Source organism: Pundamilia nyererei, unplaced genomic scaffold, assembly GCF_000239375.1.
Source record: "Pundamilia nyererei isolate P.nyererei 1_Seehausen unplaced genomic scaffold, PunNye1.0 scaffold00242, whole genome shotgun sequence".
NCBI classification, from domain to species: Eukaryota; Metazoa; Chordata; class Actinopteri; order Cichliformes; family Cichlidae; genus Pundamilia; species Pundamilia nyererei.
In genome coordinates, this window is record NW_005187643.1 from 259,864 (window position 1) to 271,419 (window position 11,556).

The 11,556-nt window shown below is 40.4% G+C and overlaps 1 protein-coding gene across 1 annotated transcript in view; it reads right to left on the minus strand.

The window, feature by feature from the left end:
• Positions 1–237: 237 nt before the first annotated feature.
• The window catches only part of pvrl2l (PVR cell adhesion molecule related 2 like), a 312,485-nt gene continuing 301,166 nt past the window's right edge, over positions 238–11,556 (minus strand). Inside the window, exons 8-10 of the mRNA XM_005749352.1 lie at positions 8,106–8,163; positions 3,734–3,829; positions 238–1,352 (exon numbers count right to left, since the gene is read on the minus strand). Coding sequence (XP_005749409.1) covers positions 1,167–1,352; positions 3,734–3,829; positions 8,106–8,163 — 340 coding nt within the window. The 3' untranslated portion in view covers positions 238–1,166. The remainder of the gene's footprint in view (positions 1,353–3,733; positions 3,830–8,105; positions 8,164–11,556) is intronic.

Consider the following 11,556-nt stretch of genomic DNA (forward strand, 5'->3'; position numbering starts at 1 on the left):
AGCCCACACTCTTACCGACTCTTGCAATTAACAAGAACAAATATGAATCGTGGACTTTAAATGATGTGATGTTGCCAGGTTACAGAGCTTGAAAACGATGTCACTTCCCCTTCGTTAGCGCTAACGAGCAGCCCCGTCGCTCTGACAGTTGCAGGGACAGATGAGGCTCTTTGACAACATAATAAAGTGGAATGTTTCTCTATTGGACCGTAATCTGGGCAAGGATGAGTTGGGGGGGGGGTTTTACAGTTATTTTGGGACTTGACAAATAACTGAAATGTGTTTTCAAATGTCTTGAGCGATTAATGAAGCTGCCTGGAGAGCCAGATGATCAGGCTTTGGACTTCCTGGGGTTGAATTCAGCCTCGTCTAAACTCAAGCAGCGGCAAAAGAGGAGTGCTTTGAAAGGACTTCAGATGTGGTTGTTTTACTTCCCCTGTAGTACTCGGCTCCCTGGTGTTTCAACTTGACTTAGAGGGGAACTTACTTTCCACAGATGTGAACTGAAGAGCTCAGGACTGGCAGCCTCACATACAACAAGAATTTTTTGACCATGTGGTCATCGCACGAGATGTTGCATATTGTGTCTGATAGCAAATCAAACAATTTGCTAACACTACACAGAAGTAGGGCACTGTGTAGTCCAGTTCACGTGCATTACACAAGCTCTTGACCATCTAATTAACTTTTTTAATTATTGTAAATTGTGATTTCACTGGCTCTCTGGTTTTCTAATATCATGGATTACTATGTGCGTGTGTCTGTCACGATGTTTTGTATTGTAGCTCTAGGTTGTCTGAAAGCTAATGGCAAGATGTTCCAGTTGGCTCCAGTTGGCAGAGGTTAAAAAAAAAAATTAATAAATAAAAAGCTGTTTTTACTTTAACTGACCGAATTCTTTGTCTCAAGTACCATTACGACAGATTTAAAAAAAAACTATTTATATTAAATGAGAAAATATTTAAACCCATAACACCCACTAAATAAGAATGGTAAATAAAAATAAATTGAAAATATTCATCATGTGTGGACTAAAACTTTTTAAACATTTGTAAATGTTTACAAGAAAAATGGCGGAAACGTGTGCTTGCCTTTACTTTTCATGCTAAATAACGTGACCTGGAATTTGCCCATATGCCTGTGACGTGGTGTTCCGGTTGCCAAGGCTACACGTACATGGCAGGAGAAACAAAGCTTTCGCCACGAGAAATGTTGGCAGCCGGCACCTCGTGATTAGAAGAATCCAAATCATTGCTATGGTGACCGTCTGCTGCATGATCTTTGCACTCTTTGTCGTATTTGACTGGAGGGGCTCTGCCGTTCAGGGCTCCGGTGGTCTCATCGTCCAGGTTCTGCAAAGTAGACACATAAACAGGCTTACTATCCCATATATCAGTTACTATTATAATTTTTATAAGGTGATATTATGTAAAGAGTGGATTCAGAAAAGCATTCATATCCTTTCAGCTTTTGCACACTTTACTGAATTGTAGATTTTGTTTTTTACCACAGCTTGCTCTGGGCAGTACTGTACCTACTTTTAAAACATAATTTAAGGCTATAGTGCAGTAAAAATCAATTATAAGGTTTTTTGTCAACTTTAATCCAATAAGCCACATTTTCTTGTTAACATCACCCCAATCTGAAATCCTACAAAGCTTTATCAGAATTCATTCAAAATTTTTGAGCTATCGAGTTTGCAGACAGAAAAGAAAGCAGCCTCCTTAGTGGAGGTAATAATCTGTGACATCAAAGAATTCAGACCCTCGCTGTCGTCTAATGCAAACTGCGCTCAGGTGAAATGATGTTTGTTCAAGAGTGTTGCTACATAGCTAAACAACAACTGTTAAAATGGTAAAAGATGAAAAGCTGTCCTGTCAGGTTTTGTCTATGAAGGTTCTCAATAATCCAGGTCATCGAAGTCTAAGGAGCTTGGAAAGAAAAGTGTCTGGACTTCTTTGAGTTGCTTGAAGACGTTTCACCTCTCATCAGAGAAGCTTCTTCAGTTCTAAGCTCAAATGGTGAAGAGTCCCAGATTTAAACCCTGTGGGAGTGTCCCCCCAAGAGGGACAAAGGACCCCCTAATGATCCTCTACCAAAGTCCTTTCAGATTGTTAGCAGGACATCAAGAAAACATTTTAGAATTATTTCTAATGTGCAATAAAGACAACTTTTTACGTGCAACTTTGCAATCAAACTCAGCATAAAGTGACATCTATTTAAAGGCTGAACTGACCAGATTTACCCCCCAAAACACCATCGTGGACGTCCGGCACTTGGTGGGATCCTGAAGGCTGTAATTAGTGTTTGTTGTAATTAATTTTTGCTGTAATTAATCCTTAAAAACCTGATTGGATTCCACATGCGGTAAATAGAATTGAATGGATATAGTTTAGGTACAATTCTTGAATGTGAAATCGCACAAGTAAAGTTGCAAAAACCAACATGTGAGGAAGTATTCACAGACGAACGTGTTGGTGTAGAACTGTTACTGTGCTATCAGTGATCCCAAAGTTGCATCCACTGATGTCATTGGCTGTGGCCATGCTAAAAAAATGTACAACGTTTCCCTGCCTCCCATAAAGATGTTAATGGAACTGGCCCCGTCTTTTAAAATAGAAAACACTATGTAACCTTTGGCTCCGCAATTGCTCTGCAGATGCAGGAGAACATGCTGGAAAGCAGTTCATTAATTAGGCCTTAGAGGTGGAACAGCTAGACAGAAGCCACTCTGGACTAAAAGGCACATGGCGGCCTCCTCAGAGTTTGCCAAATGGCATTTAATGCACTCTGAAAGCATCTGATGAGGCAAATATTGAACTTTTTGGGCAGAAATAGAGGGTTGAAGAGAGATGGATGAATGGAGCCAAACACAGAAAAGTCCTTGAAGAAAACATTTTAAAGCGTGCGCTTGTCCTGAGACTGGGGTGATTTTTCACCCCAACAATCACGCCAGTACCTTGTAAGTTTTGCTACACATGTGAATCTCTAACTTTCATTAAGTGGCCCAAATTTAACCCCTCCTGCCCCCAAACTGTGGAAGGACTGAAGATGTTTAACATCTGCTTTCATTCAGTCTGGAAATGGATCCGCCACGATGAACCGCCTAAATCCATGTGTGCAAGCATCTACAGTCACAGGAAAACTCAAAGCTTCTGCCAAATGGGCTTCTACACTGAATTAAAGGTATGAGTACTTTACATAAATGCATGTTTTTACTTGATTATTATTATATTAAGCGTAGACTAAAGGGTAAAAGCACAATTTTGATCCATTTAAAATTAAACCTACAGTCCAGTAAAGTGCGCAGAAAGCAAAGAGGTCTCAATACTTTTGGAATTAACTGTATGTGATTGTCAATAATATATGTAAATCAGTTGACCTGAAGACTACAGAATGTCTCTTAAGTAATTATCACAACTCATTTACATACCAGAGGGATTATGGAATAACACAGGAAGTTGTGAAGACTTTCATTTTTACATTTAATTAGAATACCATTTTATGAAGTTCAAGTAATTATTCACAGCTTAATATTAATAACAGTTGATTGATTGGTACAAAGTGAAAACACCATGAGGCCCCCACAACAGTGTGTAGCTGTCCAAACAGATATGGAGCCCCTGTGGCTGAAGTGTGGCTCATGTGTCAGTGAGCAAAACATGCTTTTGTATCTGCGAGCGTGTTTGTGTGCGTGTGTGTGTGTGTGCATATTTATGTGTGTTATAGTTACAGTGACAGGCTCTCTCCCTGTGGGCTCGTAGTAAACCTCTCCTGGGCTGAGAGGCGCTGTCTCTGTGGCTGTGGGAGGCTCTGATGGCTTGTTGAGCTGCATGTACAGAAACCACATCAACACACAGGGAAGAGAGCAAAGTGGAAACAGTGCAATAAAATAGGATCTTAGAGTGAGAATATGTAACCTGTGAGAGAATAACACACTCTTACACGTGTGTGTATTTGATGTACACACACGCACAATGATTCATAGTGGTTTCATTTACAAGCATGAAAAGATGTTTTCAGCACACGACCTTTGCCGTTTTGTTACTACGGCCAATAATCAGAATTTTCACAGAAATAAGTTAAAATTGAAAAAAATAATTGGGTTCCACATGTCATTATTCAATTGTCGAGAGAGCTTTCGCTTGATTTTAACATAACATTATTTTAAATAATGAAAGGGGCAGGGAAGGAAAATTCAGGAGGCTTAACCTAATATTTTGGAGCTTACCTTTTTTAAAGGCAATCACTGCAATCAAGCCTTTCTTGTATTTTTTTCTCTCGGTAACTTGTAATGGGGTTACACTTTGAAGTCCAGTTTAACTTTGCTAGACCAAACTTCACATCTTCCAGTTTTCATGCATGCTTTGTTCCAGCTGCCAGTTTCACCGCTTTCCATACATGCTAAATCAACCTAGTGCATCGAAATACTGCTGTTGTGTCAGAAACGGCTGGCTTCAGAGAAACATGCACAATATATCCTTTGATGTTGATTCTTGAGTGAATAAGAAGAAAGAAGAAAGCATGACTGGTTCAGTTGGTTTTAGCTCACTGTTTGGTTACATTTAGTCACCAAAACTCCTCGTTTTGTTTAGGAAACTGTCATAGATTGAGGTTAAAATGTACTAACTGTCCGTAAATAATAGCAGTAACGTTTTAAGGCACTGTAAACAAGCGTTCACATGTGATGAATTTGAAGTGAGATCGGCTTCAGTTTTGCCACGACTAGTGTATTGTCGTGCATTAACGCCAAAGAACAACTTGCGTACATCTTCAAGACATCAGCAACTTTCAAGCAAGAGCAGTTACACTGCTTTAAAATAGGGACTCATAAAACTTCAGAAAGATTCAGGGTTTCCTTCATGTCCATCCTTTGGTGCTTTAAGAAGTACATTTTGGGACATTAGCTTGTTGGACAATCAATGAACTGTGATTTAGGCAGCCTCAGATGCTTTTTCAACAAATACTCGTCTTTTTTATGATTTCTCTCTGCCTTGCACAGACTGAAGCACCCCTGCGACCGGCACAGCAAAGCAACCTTCTAACATGAGTAAGCCTCTTCCATATTTCATAGGGAGGATTTCCTTTGATCTTTCTTTGAAAATTTTCTTTTGTGGACATGAAGCTGATGCGACTTACCAAAAAGCTCTAATTTTGTTTTTTTTTCTGTCCAAAGAATATTCTCCCAGAAGCAATGTGGCCTGTCAGCATGCATTTGAACAAACAGCTGAGCTTTTTTTATGTTTCTCTTTCAAAAGTGGGGTCTTGTTCCATGGAGCCCATTTTCATTCAGAAAGCCATGGGAGGTGTGTCTGCACTGTTGTACCTTTATCCTGGAGGTTATCGTGTATCTGTTTTGAAGTCTCCCTTGGTTCTTTTTACACCAGCTGAACAGTACTTGTAGTCAAGCTGTGGTAGGTTAGGGAGGGTTACCGTACCATGATATCATGAACCCGAAACTCAGAGAAGAATTTTTTAAACTGTGGACACTGGATTATTTGGCTACTACGTCATGGTGTCGTTACCTTACTTTTGTCTTTATTTTTTCATTCTGTTGTTATCTCCTCAGAAACCTCAGCTCACTACTTTATGTTTCATTTGAAAAGCTTAGTGACGGATTGTAAAAACATCTGTAATATTAATGTAGGACGAAAGTCTGCCTGAATTATCACCGCAGTCTACTTAGTTATCTCCATGGCTGAGCCATTTCAGATGATTTTTATAGAAAATGCATGCTGCTCTTTTCAGTCGGCTGCATTGTTCTATAACAAACCAAATGCATGTGAGTGGAACAAAAGGGCTATTGACTGAAAAACTGAACATCGTCTGAGGTGTAAATGTGTCGGCACGTTGACCGTACTGGGCTTATCCTACTGACTGCTGGCGACCATAACCCTACAGTCATGTGAAAAAGAATTTTCACAGGACTTTGTGCGGCCCTGTGAACAACACCCACATGTTTCTATAGCAATTAAGAGGGTAAATAACAGCTAAGTGAGGTTTTGGCAGCTTGCTGGTCTGGACCATTCAGGTGTGTGTTAACAAAATGCCACAATATTCTCGGGATTGGATGGCCCAGCAGATAAAAATCTGAATGTTACACAATGCAGTGCTCAAAGTAATTGCAAAACATCTCAGAGCTACATCTTAATCTATTTGATTTTTGACTTTATGTCAGTACAATTAAAAAAGACTGGACAAGTATGGCTTTTTTCAAAGGGTTGCTAGGAGAAAGCCTCTTCTCTCTATATAGAACACGACAGGACAGCTTAGGTTTGCAAAGTTTATCTAAACAAACCACAAGATTTTTTGAGCAATGTTGTTTGGACAGAAGAGGCTAAGTAGAGATGTTTAGGCATAATGGGTAGTGCCACACAGCGTTTAAGCTCATGCACCTTTTACCAGCTATACCAAGTGTGAAGCACGATGATGAAGGGGTGATGATTTGGGATTGTTTTGCAGCCAGATGAACGTGCAGTGTTTGAATTGACCATGAACTGCTCTGTATGTAAGTATACACAGTATACAGAGTCAAATGTGAGGCCACCTGTCCTATTGCTAATTGAACCCTACGCAACATGCATTTTTAGTTTCTATTAGATCAAAAACTGGATGACTTAGAGGGTTAACAGGCAAGTGTCCTCACCTAATGGCTCAAGTCTACTTGTGTTTCTGCACAACTTAATTTGATGTTTGGAAAGTGATGAAACTTGAGCTGATGAAGGCCAATTTTTAGGTGCAGCCATGATATCCAGATTATGATTGAAAGACATCCAGTTCAAGACCTCAATAATTTCATTTGCTGGTAATTTGTTATGAATCTAAATGAATGAAAAGGCCAATAAAATTCAATTTCTATTCCTTTCTTTGCTTTTCACGTGGGCCGTTTAGCTCTCTGCTGCCCATGCTAGCTCACATATGATCCTAGCACTATGAAACTTGCTCACAGTTTTTGCATTCAGATGCTTAAAGAGCACTCCACTTTTAAAAGAGATCTAAGATTATTACAGCGATTCAGCTGTTGTTTTAAAGCCTTATCAGTTGTTTTTATTGATTATAATAACGTCAAAGTAACTGCTGTAATCTAGATTGTGATTAGACCACTAAATATTGCACTGACAAGTCTGGCGTAATTTATTTGCAAAAGGAAATGAAGGTCTGTTCAAAAAAAATGACTGATGCTGTTGAGAACATTTATCACATTTTATAGCAAAATTCTACTAAAATGGAGCTTTCACCACTTTCCTGTTTAATTAGGCATTACAAAACTCCCTGAAGTTTTTTCTTCCAAAGGAAGCTGACTTCTTACGTTCTCTATAAACACCCAGCGGTAGCAGTCTTGTCCCAAGATTTCAATTACAGGACACTGGCGAGCACAGGGTTATCATAATTGATAGGAATGCTGGTTCTAACTATAAAAAGTTAAAAGTTTGAATACATTTATCTTTATTTAACAAGATAACAGATGTGGCTCCCTCAAAATTTGCATTTGCACGATCATACGGCTGGAATATTCAATCATTAGGCATCAAAAGAACACCATCTAAGATATGTAAAAAAAACTCCCACTGATAGCAACTTTGAAAGAAAAATGTTAAAAGAAAAGCCTTCCGACTTGGCCGAGACTTGCCCTCAAAGAGTTATGCATAAATATAGAGCTACAGAGATAATGCTGTCATTTGGTCATGTTCTACAGTCGGTGCTTTGTAGAAAATCCTGTAAATGCCTAATAAACCTCCACTGTTGAACCCTGTGAACCTTCCTTTCAGCCAAGGCATTTATAGCCTTTTAGACATCTTTTATACAATCTAATCAACATAAAATTATAGAGTTTTAGTCACATTACATAACGTGGCTCAAGCGTATCAAAATGTGAGTGATGGAGTAAAGTAACAGACATGGCGAGGAGAGGAGTGCTCTAATGGACCTCTTTACGAAAAACCAAGCTAATTATTTCGGCACACGTAAGCCAACTCGGATCTCCGATCAATAGCCATTAGCCCCATCATGAGTGTCCAAATGGACTGTGTGTGTATTTGTGTGTGTGAGTGGAATATAATTGTGGTGACAATAAGGATTGATCTGAAACCGCGCCGATCACTCACCATTTCTGTTGAGCTGCCTGCCTTCACTGGGGGAGGGGGCTTGTGCTTGGGTGGGCCCCTGATTGGACAAAAGACAAAGTGGTAATGTGGTATTGATCTCTGTTTCGTTAAGACAGATTTCTTTGTATTCAACGGAGAAACAACTTGGGCCACTGAGAGATCACAGAAATATAAAGTCTTGAAATGTCAAACTGCAAAGATGTCACATGCTGTTATCATTTAATCTAGATTCTTTTCTTACAAAATTCAGCACTATGAGGAAAAAAAAAAACCCCAAACATTTTGAGTTAAAGAAAAACAAGCACTGATGGTTAAGAAATCAACTTTAGAAAGCGTTTTTAAAAATGCGTGCTACCGTAGATGGACTTGGAGAACCCGTCAACACGTAGGATTTGAAAATAAGATCCACAGCTTCATTTAAGAAACCTTTAAAAGCCTCTACGAAACCACAGACACAGTAAAGCCTCTCCTAACAAGTCAAAAATAACAACAATAACCTTATCACCCAGCAGAAATAATCCAGTACCAGCATTCATTCACGTGGAGTTGTGTTTCTGGGCTCCAATATTCACCCTAGTTTCATCCAAGCATCATGCTTAGAGCTGAAAAATGAAGCCAATGCTAAACTGCCAAAAACTGAAGTTTTTGGAGTGGCCACTTGAAGCTGGTTACAAAAGAGCATCTACCACCATAGCCTGTGATGTTAAAATGTCTAATTTTACTACAGAAATAAAAATGTGGACCTGTGTGGCTAACAAACAAAAAAGGTTTTGGTCTCTTTACCTAATTTCCTTTTATAACTTATCTTTTCTTTCTGGCTGTGGCTGCTTTGAATGACAAATGCCAGCAGCTCTCGGGCTTGGGTAATAACATGAGTCATAGTACTCGACCTCTTGACCATGTTTTTGGTGCTTTTTGAGCCTTTTTAATAGCAAATTATGCTATTTGATATGCAGTCCAAAACATTTGTTCTTCAGGTTTGAAGAGTGAAATTATAGCATTACTAAGTAATAACTACAGGTATCCGTGTCTGTACATAGCAACCATAGTACAATCAACCAATATAGATGCTAATCACAGATGGTAGCCTTAGGCCTCCATCACACCAGCCTAGAGGCCAGTTTGTTGGTCACAATAGAAAAACATGTTCCCCAACTGGTTGCAGAGACCTCTGGCTGCTTGGGAAAATGCTTTCTGTGACCAGTTGGTGAGTAATTGTAGAGGAAGAGGTGTGCAGTACTGGACTGAAAATCTTCGTGTGATCACTTTGGCTGTGAGCCGGTTGCCGTGGTCACCAGAGACAACGATTTGTCTGCAAACAGCCAAACTACTCACCAAGTGTTAGAGAAACTGTGAAAAATGTGATGCAAAGCAGAAATGGAGACTGCTCACCTTGTTGCACCTTTTGAAAGCTGCTGCTGACACAACTTTTATTTTTATTTTTTAGTAACCCGGCTTTGACAAGCAGAACCATGGTCTGAGTGCATCGTTGTACCAAACACATCTGAGGAGAGGAGATCTATGAACTTTATAGGCTTCTCTTATTCACCTGTTTTTTTATTTATTTTTAATTATTTTATATATGTGGAGTGTAAGAATGCAGAGCTGTCAGGCGTAAGAAAAGAGAAGAGAAAAGAGAAAGAATAAGAAAAAAGAGAAAAATAGGGAATAAACATAACAATAAAGGACCAAGTACAAATAAAACACGACAGGTCATCAGTTGCTGCATTTGTAACAAAACACAATCAAGCCAAACCAACTGACAGAGAAATAACAACAAAAACAAACAAAGTGTGTGTGCATTTGTCATGAAAGTACTTGATGAAGAGGATTAAACGCCGCAACACGGCCCCTGGGAGCCAGAACCACACAGAGGAAGGCCCAGGAGACCCGGGCCGTCCGCAGCCCACCAAGAGCACTGAAGAGGCTGCACGTCACAATAATAACTGCATGCCCAGCGAAGCAGAAGGAAGACAGATCCCCCATGGCCGCAGGGCAAGAGCTCCAAAGGAGCAATGAGCTCCTTGGGAGCAATGGGCAGCTGACCATCCACCAGACACGAGCCAAGGACCGGGCCCAGAGGCCTTGTGCCCCAGGCTCCTGATAACAGCCCAACACCCCCCAGAGACCCCCACCACAACAAGGCCTGAGCCACCCTGAAACACAACCTCCAAGGAAGCAGGTCAGTGAACACGCCAGATCATCTGACCATGTGCGCCGAACCACCAACTACCGACATCCACAAAGAGGCAGTAACGATCAAATGGGAGCAGTAAGAGGAGCAACCCTCCGCCATGTCCCACAGGGGTTAAGGCGCAACAAGTCCCAAACTCAGGCCCAGTCATACACACACATACCTCCGCCCCAACAGATGTGTAAGAAGACACACTAGCTACCCCCAGAGGTGATATGTGTGGTGAATAGAGCGGACAGATGTGACATGAACATCTGACTGCTAGGCAACAGCGCACATCCACACCTCCTCCCCAAAACTCTTGATTTCTGAGGAGCAGATAAAACTAAGGGGCAGTTAGCCGTGAAGAGGTGAGTGGGGCCCTCTACTCCCTTGCGGCACAGGGAGGAGAGGGCGGGGCGGCGGGGGATTCTCTGGCTGGCTGGAGCAGCATCTAATAACCAACTCGCAAAATAAAACAAAATAAAAACAAAACAACAAACACAAAAACACCAGACATTATGATACAGACTTATAATTTGCACCGATGGTTTTTCGAAATTCTATACGTGAAAAGTGAGCGCGAGAGCGCGAGAGCCCTCGGTGCGCCTGCTCGCTGCTGAAGTCAAAGTAAACTTTATTGTCATCTCCACTACATCCCGTCCAGTTTATAGAGAGACAAGACGATGAGACTCCAGTTACAGCAGTGCAAGTAAACAAACAATAAATATAAGAACAGTAAGAAAATAAATATATGCTTTAGGACTCGGGGTAAAGGATCAATAACAATTTAAAATTTATAATTTACAGTTTGATGATTTAAAGTCTCACACACAACCCGTCGAAAGGGGAGGGGGGCGGCTGCTTCCAAATAGAGCACATTTCATTCATAATGTTGTAAATTACAGTATGTATTCATGATTTGAATCCTGGGTTGTGTGAAATCTCAGAAATACACCCTAGACAAAGTGAATCTGTGAACTAAGGTGTAGGTCTGTTAGGTTATGTTGTGGTGATCCTCGGGTTGGGGAATGGGTGTTCATACTGGAGTGCAAAATTAAAACCAATGGAAGATGGACAAGAAAAGTTCAAAGCCATCAGGTCCTCAGTTTAGAAAAAAGGGAAAAGAAGAGGAGGAGAAACGAGCAAAAGATACAGGAAGGAAATTATGTGCGTTACAGTTGCTCCAAGAAGAAATGGTAAAAATAGTAACAGTAACAGACTAAACTCCAAACAATACATTATGTTACAGATTTTAATATTAATTAGTCATTGTCA